Source organism: Neodiprion lecontei, chromosome 5, assembly GCF_021901455.1.
Source record: "Neodiprion lecontei isolate iyNeoLeco1 chromosome 5, iyNeoLeco1.1, whole genome shotgun sequence".
Lineage (NCBI taxonomy): Eukaryota > Metazoa > Arthropoda > Insecta > Hymenoptera > Diprionidae > Neodiprion > Neodiprion lecontei.
The window spans coordinates 9,373,955-9,391,187 of record NC_060264.1 but is presented as its reverse complement, the minus strand read 5'-3'; the positions used below and the strand labels follow the sequence as shown (position 1 = coordinate 9,391,187).

The 17,233-nt window shown below is 38.0% G+C and overlaps 1 protein-coding gene across 2 annotated transcripts in view; it reads right to left on the bottom strand.

Annotated features, from left to right (window-relative positions):
- The window catches only part of LOC107224081 (rho guanine nucleotide exchange factor 10), a 67,201-nt gene extending 49,968 nt beyond the window's left edge, over nt 1–17,233 (bottom strand). For both annotated transcript variants that reach the window (XM_046740886.1, XM_046740887.1), the window contains exons 1-2: nt 16,172–17,233; nt 4,210–4,717 (exon numbers count right to left, since the gene is read on the bottom strand). In XM_046740886.1, the coding sequence (XP_046596842.1) occupies nt 4,210–4,634 (425 nt within the window). In that variant the 5' untranslated portion in view covers nt 4,635–4,717; nt 16,172–17,233. The remainder of the gene's footprint in view (nt 1–4,209; nt 4,718–16,171) is intronic.

The following is a 17,233-nucleotide window of genomic DNA, read 5'->3' as shown; positions in this document are numbered from 1 at the left end:
TAAAAATTGTATATCGCTACGAAATATAGCATACTAGTCGGAAGAAAGGGTCCAATGATTAACAGGTTAAAATTAACGAAATAAGTTGTTGTTATCAATAATAAAATTATAATACGACATCGCATTGGTGTGAATAAAACTAAGGTGAACAATAATTGCAATATTGAATAATTACGAATGAATTACAGTAATAAGTAACATCGATCGGTAATCGTAGAGTGGGTGGGAGTAGAAATGTAGAAACATCGAAAACTGGAAGCGTCAAAGTATCGATTTTGTAAAAAGGCACCTAAACATACCGGGTGGAATTAAAACATGTAAAAATTTTAAATGTAGAAAGGACAAAATATAAGAAACTAAACTATGGAATGACCGGCACGGATAAGAAAGGAGCAAACCGAAACACATAGAAATTTCAGAAATTTTGGTTATTTACACATTTTCTTTCCACATTTTAACCCAGATCCAATGATGTTAAATAATTAAACCTTGTTTGATCCACTTTCAGAATTTCGAAATTTCGATGTTCCAGATTTGAAAATTTTCGCAATTTTGGAACCATGACTTCTCGGAGTTATACCCTATCGGCATTTTGAGCGTCGATTTTCGGACCATTCGCAACTTTGATGCTTCATCAAAGTCGGATTTCTTTGCTTCAAGTTTTGCCATGAAAAAAAATGTGGAATTTGGTGCTTTCGGAACTTTTCAAATTCGGAATTTCAACCCCGCCGCATAAAACTGAACTGCATTTTTCTATTTCTAAAAAGTTTAACACATTCGGCTGCTAATTATGGCCGCCAGCTTGAGCTTCATGAGATGCTCTCGCCTTCGTCTCTGCACTACACCTTTAATTAATAGTCTATCTTGAGGAAATTCTCTCTCTCTCTCTCTCTCTCTTTCCTCTGTATAATACCCATGTGCCACCTATGTATACACTAATGCATCAATGCATACGCATACACACGCAGAGAGAAATAGCGTTCTCCTTTATACTTTTGACGTTACCTCTAACAGCTACTGACCACCAGGACGCACGTTCAACTTGTCGGTTCCGAGGCTCTTATACTGCTCCTTCACCCTTGTAACACAACCTGCACGGTTACGGCTTGCGCTCTGCTCACGAAGCAACTTATTATTTAGTCTAGATCAGTGTTTCTCAATACATCAGGTGTATGCATGCACGACTTCGGTGCTGGTACCAAGTACTCCAAGTATAAACGTCCACATCGGAATGCCCGACATGTAATAAAACAATATAAACCTTGTCGCCGACGATGTCCCATCAGTTGTACGAAATGATACAGTATCGCAGTTCATCTATCGCATGGTCTTTGAAAATCTTTTACAATACATTTTTCATTGGAGAAATTTCATTCATTATTCGACTGTCCGTCATCGCGTCTTAGAATTTTTCAAACAACAGTGCGATTTTTTATTATCCTTCTGTATGTCCGTTCAAATTCAACTCTGCTATTTTTTACTCTTCTTTTTTATTCTTTTTTCAATTCACGCACCTGATCTATTCACCTAGGCTGCGTACCAAGGATGAAGAAGTTACGTTTTGTGCACGTCATCGATCGAGTTTCGCAAATATAGTTCATATTCTGGGACGCATAAGCCGGGACAATGTCTTGAAAGTTGAAAATCAACCGCGCATGCGCGAGTTTTATCGGCTGGCCATCCCGAGTTTCAGCTGTCAAACTCTGTTTCTGCCGGCGATGTAGTTGATACGAATTTTCGAGGTTAGAATCGCAAATAATTGAGGTGCTGACCCGGAAAGGTTTGGGAAGCATTTGTTATTGGGTCGGAAAGTTGATTCTTCAAAGAATGGTCGGAATTTAATGCTCATGCTCTTTGAAAATTCAAACGTACACATTTTGTTTACGTTGGCCCCCTGCATCGCATGCAAAAATGAGACGAATGAGATTGAATTATTTGGCGCATGCGCGGTTGATTTTCAAGTTTCAAGAGATTGTCCCGATATAAGGTGTGTGATAAAGCTACGAATAGAAAATAGGCGAGCAATTTAAGCGCATCCCGTACGGAAAAAAACCTCCGCTTGAGTGTGAATTCGTAACCCCAACTCATAGATAATGCTAATTTCCCATAAGAAGAAAGTTAGGGGTACGATTTTACACCCAATTTGGGTTTTTTTTCCGTGAAGGATACCCAGCCAACTATTATACGAAATGCGATGATGACGTACGAGCGTTGAGTTGAGATAATATTGAATCAAATTCTCCAATTACGTGCTATTTTCGTAAGCACAAATTGCTTCGACGGCGAAGGGGAAGTCAGGTACGTGATATATGCATCCATGTGCATACGTGTACATGATGGATGATTTCTTACAGCACGAAAAGAAAGACAGAAGCATTTTATAACTCTCCTGATTCAATAATTTGTAAATACTGTCGAATAAAATCATCTGTGATTTTTATTTTTCACTCAAGTTTAGTCATTATTCTGAAGTTCAAAATTGTCAGATGTCAAATTATTTTCGGGCCACATTCACAGGAGTCCGTAGAAATGGTGTATTTAAATTTACTAGCACTATGACTTAATTTATTGTTCTATATTTTTACGGGCGATTTGAATAATCTGAAATAAATAACAGAAAATTGAAGAAACAATTCCGGATACATCAAAAGATTGCGAAATGTATTTACATCATTTTATCATTTATTTTTTTTTTAATTTGTTAACACCTTTTCAATTTTTTATCTGTAACTTTCTCGCAATTGATTCGCAACGATAGTTATATAATTCAGAACTTCCAAGCCAATGAAGATACTTAGAGAGATACTTGCACCGTCTTGCTGTAAGTTTTTCAAATTTTCGTATAATTGCAGGTGTAATTGCTTGTAATTTCGTCAGTTTTGAGAATAAAGAATAAAAATAAAAAAAGAAATACGGGTAGTTGTTATATAAGTATCTGAGAGCACTACCAGGTATCCAATTAGAATGAAATTGGGAATCTGCCGATTGAATACTTTCGATATTTCTCTTTCTACCTCAATTTTCCAAATATTGAAGCTAAAGTAAGCAGCCAAATTACGATTTCTGCCATACGACGCTTGTCTTTGTTAGTGCATTTTTAGTTAGTTACATAGTAATTAGTGCGTTGATACTCAATGCTATTGTATGATTCGTCTCTTCGTTGATGATCCTACTAACGAACTCAATTCCAAAATCAGATTGAATTAGGATTTGCATTCAAAAGAAAAAAAGCTCCCACCTTTATACGTGCATAAGGCAGAGAAACAAGGAATAATCGAGACCTATTTTTTCTTATTTATCAGAAAAAATCAAGAAATTAATAAAAGAAGATATAAATATATTCAAACGATTTTCGTTTTCTCTGCTCAAAATGTGTGAAATATTTTTGCTTCTCAGCGAAGACCATCGATACCATCGTATAACGCAATAACATCAGAATATTTTTCGAGTATCATTGTATTTCGCCAAAATGACCATTTTCAATCGCGACTTCTTCCTCTGCCTTTTTATACAAACGAGGGACGAGTACACTTGGCCTCAGTGATTCTGAGGCGACTAATTTTTCCAACGAGTCGATTACGTTGGCAATGCAGAATCAGCGGGCAGCGCCACCACCGGTCGATAGCAAAAGCAGCTCAATCTATGTAAACATAACCTAATCTATGAGCGTCGAATTTTGTGTTTTTGGGTTAGATTCTACGGTCATGATTTATGTTAGAACGTAATACGCCCACCACACATCCGTAAGGGAAACGCAGCCGTGTCACCCTATCCGTTATGACCGCCGAATTTTGTATTTTTAGGTTAGATTAGTGATGGTAGGAATGAAATCACAATCGTACCCGTAAGTCACGACGCTCGGATCTATTCCCACCTCTAGGGAGAGTGGACTGAACGAGAAACTGACTATAAACAGTTCGGCGTGAGGCTTGATATTGTATTGACAACGTCTGTTGATTCCAACGATTAAATACCCAAGTTTTATATTTACTCTGTGTTTCAGTTTTATTTAAATTAAGTTCTGACAAGTAAACGGTCACGGGTTATATTGCGTTCACAAAGATTGAGCCTGTTTCGCAGCCGGCCGAGGGTGGCGCTTCGGTCTGATTCAGGACTGCCAACGTAACGGACTCTTCTAGAAGAAGACAAGCCGTCTCACTGCGGCCAAAGTGCACATAGCTCGTACGGATACACGACAGTGTCTCTCACCTTATCTCCGATATTTCCTCGTAGATATTTTCCTCCGTACCGTAACGAGTGACGTAAGTGTGCCGTCTGATTGATTCCTGGGCGTTTGTTTGTGCCGGTTGTTGCTGCAGAGAGGCATGACGAACCTGGGGGTACTGGGCGTGGGAATGATGATGAAAGACCGATGGATGCAGCCGACTAGGTCCAGGCTCGTAATAGGCGTAGGCATAATCCTGCGCCGAGGCGACGACCGTCTGACTAGAGTGCCGGGGCGTCGAGGATGACGTCGGCGAAGAGGGAATGACGCTATTTGGCGGCGGCGGCGTTGCTGCGTTCCTCGAGGGCGGTGGATAAGGCGGCGGTGGCGGGAACTCCAGGTTGGCTCTCCGAGGGATGGAACCTCCTGGAGCCAGACCTGGTCCACCCGCACCGAGGGAGGAGGCCATTGTTCATCCTTCGCTTGCTGCCACCTTCTTCTTCCCGTTCGCTCCCCGCTTATTTCGCATCTTTTTCACACCACATCCTGGTGCTGAAAAACCAACAAGAACATTGTTATGTTTATATATTTATACTCCGTACACCGTTTGCATAATGAAAATTCGTGATAAACAGCAGAAAAAACATCGCCAGGAATATTATTTGCGCATGTGATACGTAATAGTTAAGTTGATCTGAGCGAAATTCGAATTACGCAAGCTGGGATATCAACAATTTGAATCAGATTGAAGTTGGTCACGTTACTTGTAAGTGTAACGATGCGTGTGTAAAAAATCCTGAAAAACCTAACAAAGTAAAATATAGTCATATTTTGGTAATCTAATTTCATCGGTGAAGTTGGCAACAACGCATTAAGAAAAATATCAGTATTATGCATCTTTACAAGGATTCATTTGAAGGAATTAAATTTTCAAGATATGCGCGGTACGTTTTACATCGTTGATATGGGTTTGATAAATTTCAAAACAACGCTGTAGTTGCAAAATAAAGATTTTTATCAAACGTATTATTCGTTGTAATTGCGTTATTGCTTCCAGTGTCATGATTTTTTTCACCATGCTGAAATTAGTAACGTTATCATAACGATTCATACTGAGGAAAAAAGGTTACTTCGTGATCTTGGAATTGTTTGAAAAATTCGGTAAACCGTAATAAAAAAAAAACATACTCATATTTTGAAGTCTTCGTTCCTTCAAAGTTATTGTAAAAATAAGAAAATAGTGATTTTTTCTCCATTATTTCGTTACGATAACGTCGCTAACTTTGATCTCATATTTTTTCTCAACGTATCACAACTGTATCATTACTAACTACACCCTCGTCTATTTGAAGATAATACAAATTTACTGTTTTTTATTTTAGTCCGATTCCATTATTTTTGAGCTGATTTTACTCATCGACCAGACCGAAATCCCAAAAATTGTTTGATAGCCATTACATTTTTTCCCCAACTTTAGGTTATGTATTAAATTCGTAAAAGCAACGATGATCTTCCCATAAAATAATGAGAAAAACATACGCAACAAAGTGATTAAAAATGGTGGAATTTTTTTGATTGTCGAGCAGCCGCCGACTGTGTACGCAAGGTACGATACATTGGATCGATGGTTTCGGATATCGAGCGGATTAAGTGAACCGAATTAATAAGACAAGGTTTATGGCGACACATTAAGGGTATTTCGATTAATGTTTTTCTAACAACCGGCTCTACAGCTGATGCGTTCTTCTTTTTCTGAGAAACCCAGCGATGCGTGTTGTACACCCTATACCATTATACCACGTAATATTACGCCCAAGAGACATCCGTAAGGCGAACGAAGATGTGTCACCGGGCTGAAGTTGGTAACGTTAACGTATGGAAACGTTGAACCATCAAATTACTATTTTGCGCCTTTACAATAATAGTTGAATTTACGATGTATGAGTTTCACGATGCTGTATTAACGGCGGGGCGGAGTTGAAGTTCCGAAAGCGCCTAATTTAACTCGAAGTTAAAAAAAATCAAACTTTGACGAAACGTCAAAGTTTCGAATGGTCCGAAACCCGACGTTCAAAGTTCCGAAAGGATGAATATGGGAAAACTTTTTAATCTGAAATTTCACCACTTTGATCTTTCTTTGTTTTGGATTTTTCATATTTTCACGTTCGGAATTCTGGTCATTCTGATTTTCTGTTTTTCTCACCCCCCCCCATGAGTAAACTACGCTGTTTATGTTTCAATTATCGGAATTTTACTCCATCGAAACTTTACTTTTACATAGTTTCGCTCTATCGGAACTTTGATGTATCGTCAAAGCTTGATTTCTTTACTTCAAAATTTCGCCACCAAATAATTCGGAATTAGGCGCTTTCGGAACTTTTCGAATTCGGAACTTCAACCCCACCCCGATTATGCGTGTTTATTATGTATGTACAGTATATTACACAGATTATAAACAAAGCACGATAAATCTGAGAGAATTATCGTACGCGCAATTTTTTACGGCGCTGATTGTCTATTGTTGTTGGTATATTTTTTTGTTATCGGTTTTACGTAAAAACTCACCGTTTAAAAATTATTAAACATGTTTGAGAAATTGGGAAAACATGAAAAGAAATTTTTACACCAGCGGTAATTTCATCATGTGTGAAAAATACCGTATGAAATAAAATTAAAAAAAAAATGTAATCCCAGCTCTCTTGAATCGTTGATAATGCGGCAGTATAAACGACGACAACGGCTAAAGGCATTAGGACAGGAGCGTTAATCGCACGATGACGTCACAATAATTAACAGCTCCGAAGAAGGAAAGCAGCGTGTGAATTTAGTTCATTCAACCGCGTGTCCAGAGCGCGCGTTTTCTCGTATTAGAGACAGTTGTGAGAAATGAATAACATTCAATTACGTTATATATGTTACGAGACGAGTTACACTATACGTGTAACGTACAAATTATAATTACGATTCAACTGGTAAAAATTTGACAGTATGTTTAATACGTCGGTTTGAAACTTGGTCTTTGTTTTCAACACTCAAATTATCTCAATTTGAATATCGTAACAATGCCACTTCTCACCTTTTTCAAGATAATAATTCTGTTCATTTTTTTTTCTTTTTTCAGCACCTCAAAAATGTCTGATTTATACAAATGAGTGTTAAAACAATTTGAAAATTTTGAAATAATCTTAAATACATTCGCGTCTTCGATAAACATTCTAAGATTTGATTGCAATTTCAATTAATTTGCACTCTAGATTTTATCGTATTTTCTGAAAATTGTATTTAAAAACAATTTTTCCTCATTTATAATTTTAAGATGTTTGATATCAATTTTTTTAAATAAAATTTGTTCCAGTTGACAAAGAATTTACAAAAAAAAAAAAGAAAGGATTTTATCACATAGGGGGCGGTCTCCGTTAAGGCGGCCACTTTTTTCCTTATCCTCTTGGATGTGTTTCATAATTGAATATCCAGTAATACTACTTAAAGGTATTCTCTGTGAATTATTACTAATTTTTCAATTTACTCGTTTCGAAAAAAAATAAAAAATTTTTTGTCACTCATACATCCAGGAAGATTGAAGTCGGACTAAAAAAAAATTCAATAGAAAAAAGTTTTGTTTTTAAACGAACTATTCAATGCAATACATGTTATATTTTTTATGGCATAAGAAAGGCTATTTTAAACGAAAAAAAAAAACGGAAATTATTTGTTTTCTTCCAACACGACACCTTTGATTTCTCTGTAAATTTTACATTGTATTTGGCAGTGCATTAGGAACGTATAAAAAAATTCATCATCGCGGAATTCGAATTCTTGGCGAGTAGAAAAAATATTTTATTGATAATAGTTGAATTAAGGTACATCGAGTTCCTCTTTTTCCACGAACTATTTAATGCTATAATCGTCAATAACGTGACGTAAATGAATCAATTCAACATAGTTTTAAAATTTTCAGTAAATTCCAACAAAGTAAAGCATAAATCATATTTCGGAAACCCAAATGTTTCAAGATATAATTTTATAGTTGCCCAAAGAAGCACAGAAAAAAAAAGGCAAAATCAACGCAAAGGTCAAGTCTCGAAGAATACCTGCGATTTTTTTCCAACCGAAAATGTCGCACCGGTGTTCAGAATAACAACAACAATAACTTTTCACCTAGAGATGCGATAAAAGGCGCGACAGCGTGTGACAAAAAAATTTCATCACCCGAGCTTATTTGGAGCGTTGTATAATACACAAAGGTTAATACACAAAAAAAAAAAATTCGGTGGTATCTTTGACCACGAAAATAATAAAATTCGTGAGAAAACTAGCTGTTGTGTATGTTAAGTGGCGGTGGGGGGGGATGCAGGTGTAGGATAACGGCTTCGTTGGATGGGATTATGGGATGTTGGCAAGGAACACACACGACACAGTCGGTTAATTCACGGAACGTTATACGTGCCGCCACGCGTATACAAGCACCGTGTGTGTATCTTTGTCGTCACGGCTCGAATGAATGAATGAATGAATGAATGAATGGAAGATTGAGAAGAGACGGAACGAAATTGCACGCAAAACAAACATTTTCTTCCTTTTCTTATTACGTGTAAATGCAGGTTGTGTGCTTCGTTGATAAATCGGAGACACGCGGTGCAGGTGACAATGTGACTGTTAGAAATGTGGATTATGTTATTGGAATTTTATTATTACCGATGGAATGTGCACGGTAGGAGCGGAGTCGAAGTTCCGAATGCGATGAATTGCAAATTATTTTGTGGCGAAACTTTAGGAAAAGAAATCAAACTTTTACGAAACAATAAAGTTTCGAATAGCCGAAGTTCCGACGGCTCGAAATTCCGAAAATTCAAGTTACGATGGAGCAAAGTTCTGAGAAATAAAGTTTCGACGGTTTGATGTTCCTAAAATTAAAATATACTCGTACAGCGTAGTTTACTCAATGAGTGGGTGTAAAAAATCAGAGAAACCAAAAATGAGAATGACCAAGATTCCGAGCGTAAATATATCAAAAATCCAAAAAAAAAAAAAGAAAGATCTTGGTGGTGAAATTTCACCAAGTCTGAAATTCACAGAACTGAAAATCTTCGATCGTTCGGAATTTCGATGTTACAAATTTTTTAATTTTCACATTTTCGCACTTTGGGAACTCTGTCGTGTTTCGACGTATCGTCAAAGTTTGATTTTTTCACTTCAAGTTTCGGCACGAAAAACATCACAATTTCTAACTTTCGGAACTTTTCAAATTCGTAATTTCAACCTCCGCCCAGCACGATTTAGAATAATACGTATCGATATTTTATATAAAATTGTTACTCGTATTGTTTCTTCAATTTTATTTTCATTTCAGTCATTTCCGTTGCTTCCAAAGCTTATGACGACTACGATGATCAGAAGCAGGCAGCAGCAGCAGCAGCAGCAACATCACGGTTTTGGACTGTCAGATCACGTAGGAAAGATTATAGGGAATACATGTACCTATGTATCATGTATGTAGCGTATAATATAATATACTGCGGGTATGAATGCGCTATAGATGTGACGAGATCGATATGGAATTATACGAGAACGTGACAGGAGGAGATTAAAAAAAGACTTCAAATCCCTGAGAGGCGGTGGACCAATTATCAAGAGATTCCACTCGTTCGAATCGCTTATCTGTAAAATCCTGTACAAACTTTGATACACAACGTTATGCTTTCAACCCTTTCTATATGGACGAACTACATTTTTTCTTTCAAATAAAATAAAATGAAAAATTATATACCTACTAAACGAGATTAAAGTTAGTAACGTTATCGTAACGAAAAATTGGGATAAAAATCATTATTTTTTTTATTTTCACCATATCTTTAAAGGAACGACGATTTCAAAATATGGGTATGTTTTTTTTTTTTTTTTCATTAGGGTTTACCGAATTTCAAACTATTTCAAAATCATGATGTAAAAGTTTTTCCTTGGCATGAATCTTTACGATAATGTCACTAAGTTCAACATGGTCCTACTAACCGCGTGTCAATTGACATGATCGTCGAATTGTAAGAAAATAATTTACGAAAAAGAAGAAAAAGAATAGTATTTAATATAAAAATGATGGAATAGAAAAGATATTTTCATTTTAAATTATAAATAATCATTGTAATTATTATCGTAATAAAGTTGACGGAAATCTCAGAGTGGGTCTTTTTTTCATTTCAATTCAACACAGTTTTTTAAAACATGAAGAAACAAGACGCTCGTGAAACTAGACAGAAGGTAACAAGTGGGATTGTATCTCCTGTGAAACAATTATCGTAAATCTGTGATGGTACGCCCTTGACTTATGCTTATTCTCATCAAGTATAGGAACCAATAAATGCGTACCAAGAAGTGAAACTTTTTTTTGTAGATGATCGCGCATGTGGTGGAGGGATACGTACGGGCAAATTAGAGGCCGAAGCATTTCCGGTTGAAATTTATTACCCAAAATGAATGGACACGTATTATAGGGAAGGAGGGAGAGGACCGAGTTCGTCTTTTAAACTTAAAACAATAATTTCATACCGCTCCGAGATACGATAAGATTAAGAAGGGCGAATGAAGTTTGAAGTTGTTGAATGATTGATTAACCGAAATCGAAGAAAAGTGAAACTTTATCGTCCGCTGCTGCTTCGGTGCATAAATTTTTATATGGGGCATTCCATGCCGAATCTAGCGATCTTGATTTCAACACTAATTTTCATTTCGTTGATAACTTTGTTTGGGTGACAGGTCCACAATTTATGTTTTTATACCTTCCTTTTACAGAATCACTTTGAGGTTACGAATCAGAGTTTTGCCTGTTTTGAAAAATTATCAAAAATTTGTTTTCAAGATTGTTTCAGGATTTTTGAAAATAATTTTAGATTGACGGGAATCAATGCAGTTACTAAAAACGAAATGAGACCGTCTATTTATTCATCCTTCAAGTCACTTTGGTAATTCTCGTAGATTAGAACGTCGTTCGGGTTACTTTACCACTTGGATGTTTAAAAAAAACAAAAAAATCGCGAAATAAAATTTAATTTCAATGGCGTTTTTACAACAGTTGAAACAGTTTCAGCATATTTTTTCACGACATTACGAAAACGTTGAACATTGAATTTTTTCAATCAATAATAATCGGTCCACCATAAATCCAATCTATAAATCGATTGAGATAAAAGACAAGGAAAAAAAATAAACGTACGAGAATTTTTCGTCATTTTTAAACAAAGTTGAACTTTATGAGAGTGTTTGGATAAAATCATCATGACACAGGCAGTTTCAAAGATGCTACAATTTATCGTGTCCTGGAAAAAAAAAAAACAATAAAATAAAAAATAGTCGTGTTTGAAATTGAATTATTTGCCATGGAATACACCATATATATCATGTATGTGTATAATATCATTTACGATAACGACGCATCAGCGGCGTTCTTCTCAACACGGGGAGCGGCAAGCAACGATCATGGATGGACCGCAGCAGCTGCTGCTGCTAGAGCCAGCTCTTTCATTATTGATATTTAAAAGAAGTTTGTATAAAAAAAAAAAGTCGATTTTATGCTCTTACGTAGAGACTCTTGCGGTCGCCCCTAACAAGTGGGTATAACACTTCAATGGAAGTTATTTTTCTTTTCTTTTCTTGCCTTTCCTTTATTTCTCTCATTCTTAATCTTCTTTTCCTTCACCTCTTTTCCCTCGTCTTCGATGAATGTGGCAGCGCGCACAATTCCCAAAATCGTTTCAGGCTTTATACGTTACATATAAATTTTGATGCCACTTTCCAACTGCGTTGCTAATTTTTATGCTAAATATCGGATTCTACAATCGCGGTTTTTTCATCAAACATTCCGGAAAATTTCTTATTGATTTATGAATTATTTTCTGACCGATCGGAGACGCAGATTGTTCGGGGGACGAAATGAAAAAATTTTATTCGCCAATTTGCCTAAATCAGCGGTTAAATACAATAAATCACAGTAAAAGTTTCCTAAATACGTATTTTTCCAGCGAAGTCAATATAACCATCGTACAAAGCTTGTTTATTTTCACTGCGTGTGAAAAAAAGGTATTCAATTAATTATAATCCAGCTGGTGATTCTCAATGGAAAAATTAGTGGTGGTTTATATATCCCAAAACACTCGACTGATTTATGTATGTTTTACATGAGAAAATGTGCTCTTTAGTGAATTGTGAACCACTTTCTATATTGGCTTGGAGGTTGAGCAGAATGCCCACAAACCTCAATAGAAGTTGGTAAATGTAAGAAATATCGTGTAACTACAGTAGAAGATCGATGGGGGAAAATAGGTACGTGTACGTTTATTGACCGGAGTGCAGTTTACAAAGAATTTCCGATAACTAATAATAAAAGCATGCCTATGTGTATAATACCGCACGGAAAATCCAGACAAAGCACTGCCGGGAATTAAATCTATTCGTAGACACACGATATGAGGCATGATAAATTACTGAGAAGGCTGAAACATCTGTTGACATGGAGTTTCGTTCGTTAGTGAAAGAGACTGGTATTTACAAAATTATTTGAAATTTGTACGATTGCTTTTCAAGTAGCTATTTACTGAATTCTCTGAATTACCACGGCTCGTTTTATCAATAACCGAGTGATTTTGGGGCAGGATTGAAGTTTCGAATTTGAAAAGTTACGAAAGCGTCTAATTCCGAGTTACTCGGTGCCGAAAGTTGAAGTAAAGAAATCAAACTTTGCAGAAACAAGCAAGCTTCGAAGGATCGTAAACCCGACGGCTCAAAATTGCGAAGTGCGATAGAGCAGTTTCGATAGAGTAAAATTCCGAAAATTAAAATATACTCCGACAGCGTAGTTTACTCAACGGGTGGGTGTAAAAATGAGAAAAGCTGAAAATCTGAATGATCAGGATTTCTAACGTGAAGAAAATATGAAAAATCCAAAACAAAGGAAAGATCAAGGCGGTGAAATTTCACCAAACCAGAAATTCAATGTTTCAGATTTTAAAATTTTCACATTATCGCACTTTCGGATCTTCGCAGTTATGCCCTTTCAATATTTCGACCCTTCGGAACTTTGGGCATCGAGTTTCGGACCAATCGAAGGTTCGACGTTTTGGCGCATCCAGAACTTTTCAAATTCGAAACTTCAACTCTACCCCGTGATTTAAAATTACAAAATATTTACTCATCAATTTTTTTTCCTTTCATCAAGTTACAGAGAATTTCTCGTCAATCGAATAAACGTCTAGTGCACGGGATAAACGCAACTTCAAAAAACGAAAACGCACGTAGAAACGCAACAGGCTACGCGCAGATACAATAAACTAAAATACATCCGGCGTAGGTAGGTTAAATTGGTACGTCTTTTACAGTTCGTCGATTCGAGTGCGTTCTCCATCATCTGCCATACGCTCATTCTACTCACTCAATTATACGCCGGACGATCCCGCATCGCCTCGTTACTCATTACGCGCACGCAATTTAGAGACGAATGATGATTTCGTTATTTCATTTGATGAGATATCGCGACGACAAGGAATGAAAAACTATCGCTTTTTAGGCTACCTTATGGTACAGAACGAAGGGGAAAAAAAAAACCCCCGGAAAGATCGTTCGTCAAAGTTTTCTCCTCCTGCCTACTTAGTTTAGAGATCCTGACGACGATTCGTTTCAATTAGGATAAATTGTACTTCGATCAGTGTTATTATTGTTGCAGATTGTCCGAACTCGTCGCGCGGCGTGTCTTTTCCTTCGACAAACTATGCTGGTCAAATAACGAAATAGGGTGGGCTGGGTACACAGACAAGTATTAGATCTGTGTATGCACATGCGTTGGGGAAGAACGGAAAGAAAACAAAGGTCGGGCACATCGGGCACGTTCGTCCTTACATTAATAGTCGCTTCGACACGCAATAGGGTCCCATCCACTTTACACACACTTTTTCAACTCCGGACAAGGCTAAGAATGATCAGGCCGGTGCGGTTCGTAGTAAAAAAATGTTGAGACGAAGAAAAATCAGATTTCTCAAACGTTGTGAAACGAAAATTGTCGAAGGAAAGACACGCAACAAGCTTATAGCAGAACACGGTGACTAGAAACGATAAACAAATACACATACATATTTGAATACGAAACAAACAAAGGAGAGTTGTAAAACGGGTCGTCTCGGAGAGCTAATGAATACCGGTGTTTATGTTGCCGTAAAAATATAGGTATATAATGTATATTATGTATGTGTAACCCGAAACACCCCAAGTTCAGGTTTCAACCCGAATTGTGTACGTGAAGGTAATCCCCCGGGCTTTGCGAGTAATTTAGCTTATATTCGCCACCTGGCGCGCATTTTAAATTATCCCCCGCGAGCAGGAAGGGAAGGTATGTCAAAAGAAAAACCGAGTAAAAAGACAGACGTAGGAAAAAAAAAACCGCGAGTCGCAAACGCTTTGCTCGGCGTAATATTATGCGTATAATACGCAATCCAAAAGTCGCGGAGAGAATAAGAAGAAGAACCGTTACAGTTTTGTTTACACTAAATTTGAATTGTAAAGTTATGTAATACGTAGGGGGGCGCATAAACGTGATCACACCGTAAACAGAGCGCTTATACGACGCATGTGACAACAATAATCCGAGGATAAATTTATAACAAAAACATGAGATTAACCCGACGCTTGAAAAGCGATGAGTTTGTATTATATGTAATATATTCTTCTTGTTTCACTTCTCGTCACTATTACTCGGGGATTGTTGCGAATGTATATTCGAAAAATTATTTATGGATTTTTAAGATGATACGTTGCATGATAAATTATCTTGTCTAACTGATTTTTAACGCAGACATTATGTTGATACGATAGTCGAAAAAAGTGTTGTGAACTGATCATTTTAAACATTTGCGCCTTGTTACGTCAAAATTTAAATTCTGAAAATACTAGATCTACGCTTTGTTTTCAGGGGGCGCCCTGGTCGACTTCGACATGATTATGAAGTTAGTAACGTTACTGTAATGATGCATGTATAGGAAAAATCGTTACTTCGCACCCTTAGCAATGTCCGAAGTTATAGTAAACTACGAAAAACAAAACATACTCTTATTTTGAAAAGCCAACTCCTTTGAAAGTCTTTTTCAAATTGAGAAATAATGATTTTTTTCACCGATGTTTCGTTACGTCAACGTTACTAGTTTCAGCATCATCTTTAGATTCTACTGAAGTTAGTAACGTTATCGTAACGATTTATGCTGAGGAAAAATTGTTATTTTGCGACATTGGAATTGTTTGAAATTCAATAAACCGTAATAATACAAGCATATTTCGAAATCTTAGTCCCTTCAAAGTCATTGAAAAAATAAGAAAATAGTAATGTTTTTCTCAATTTTTTCATTACGATAACGCTACCGATTTCAACCTCGTTTTTTTAACGAAGCCGAATGACAACGTGGTCGATTTGCATGGATCCCCGTTTATTGGGTCAAAATTACTGGTAAATCGTGTTTATATAAGCATTTAAGCCGATCAATGAAATCTCAACGAATAGCTAGACCTGCGAAATATCGATTCTTGATCCGAAAACGACGTGATTTCCGCAATCGATTCACGAATGCTTGACGTAAATCTGGTAAATCTATGGTTCCCATTACCTCGGTGCAGACTCTAACCGAAAAGCGGCCGACGGCGGACTGGATTGCTAAAAATATCCATATTCAGGGGTGTGGGAAGAACGTGAGAGAGAGAGAGAGAGAGAGAGAGAGAGAGAGAGAGAGAGAGAGAGAGAGAGAGAGAGAGAGAGAGAGAGAGAGAGAGAGAGAGAGAGACAAGGATATTAGGAGAAAACTCAGAATCAGAGCCCGAGAACCGACGACGATGAGAACCATGCTACTACGGAATTTTAGTTAGCAAGAAGACGGGCGTCCGTTTCTGGACTCCTTGCAAGGCGGCGTGAGTTTCGATCCGGGAATTAAGAGGCAATAAATACGCATTAGAGTAATAAATGACATGGTAATGGATCGTTACCTTAATTCTTGTAATCCTTGCGTGTCTCTCCTCTCTTATCCGTGTTTGTATCTCTTGATTCGTGTATGTATACGAATCTCGCAACGGCGGAACGGGGAAGAAGTTTTCAAACAAGAAAACAAAGACGAATCCGGTTGTTCAGCCCCAGTTTGCACTACCGAACGGCCGTTTTACATGCATTGTTGTTTATACCACAATGATGATGATGATGATGATGATGATGACGATTATGAGAGTAACGCCCCACGTTTTAGTCACACCACAAAACTTCCAGCAAGCACCTCATCGCGAAGGTAAAAGAGCGAGTAAACCGCACGAGTGGTAAAAATAACAATTTATTCACCGCCAAGCACTTCACTTATGGTCGGTTTAAGAGAGCAGAAGAGAGGAGGAGGAGGAGGAGGAGGAGTAGGAGGCTGGATATTAGCTGCAGGAACGCCGCGTTCCTGTTACCGGCGGCAAGTGCCCGACGACGACCTCTCAGGGTTGAGGTTGAGGTTGAGAGACCGGATTTTATCATCAAGGGGGAACAGGGGTAAAGATGAGAATGAGATTGAGAATGAAGAGGAAGCGCGCGAAACAAAAGAATACACGCGCCGCGAGCAAGCGACTCGGTAAGACTCGGAGATACTTCTCTCGACCCTTCTCTCGAGGGCTCGTCGTCGTCGACAAGGAGACGGCCTGAAGAGAACTGGGCTAAAAATCCGACGACAGAGCGCCCGAGCTCAAACGTGCTCGCCTCGCCGCTCGGCGCCGCCGCCGCCGTCGCCGTCGCTCGGTTGCTTGCTTTCTTCCTCACGAATCACGAACGCGTCCCATTGTTTAGCCGGAGAGGCCGAGGAGCGCACGAGAACGGCACAGGCCGATGCCGATAGTCCGAAGGCGACGCTTAAGCGTCACTGTCACTGTCACTCCGTCAGTCGCGTGTCCGTTTTTCGATGCAAAACGATCACGGCACGCGGGCTTCTTTCTACTCTCCGCATGCAGCCGTCCTCCAATGCATAATATACAACCTACTCGGTGCGTGAATTACCCTTGCGGTGCGAGCGCCGCGAGAGTCGC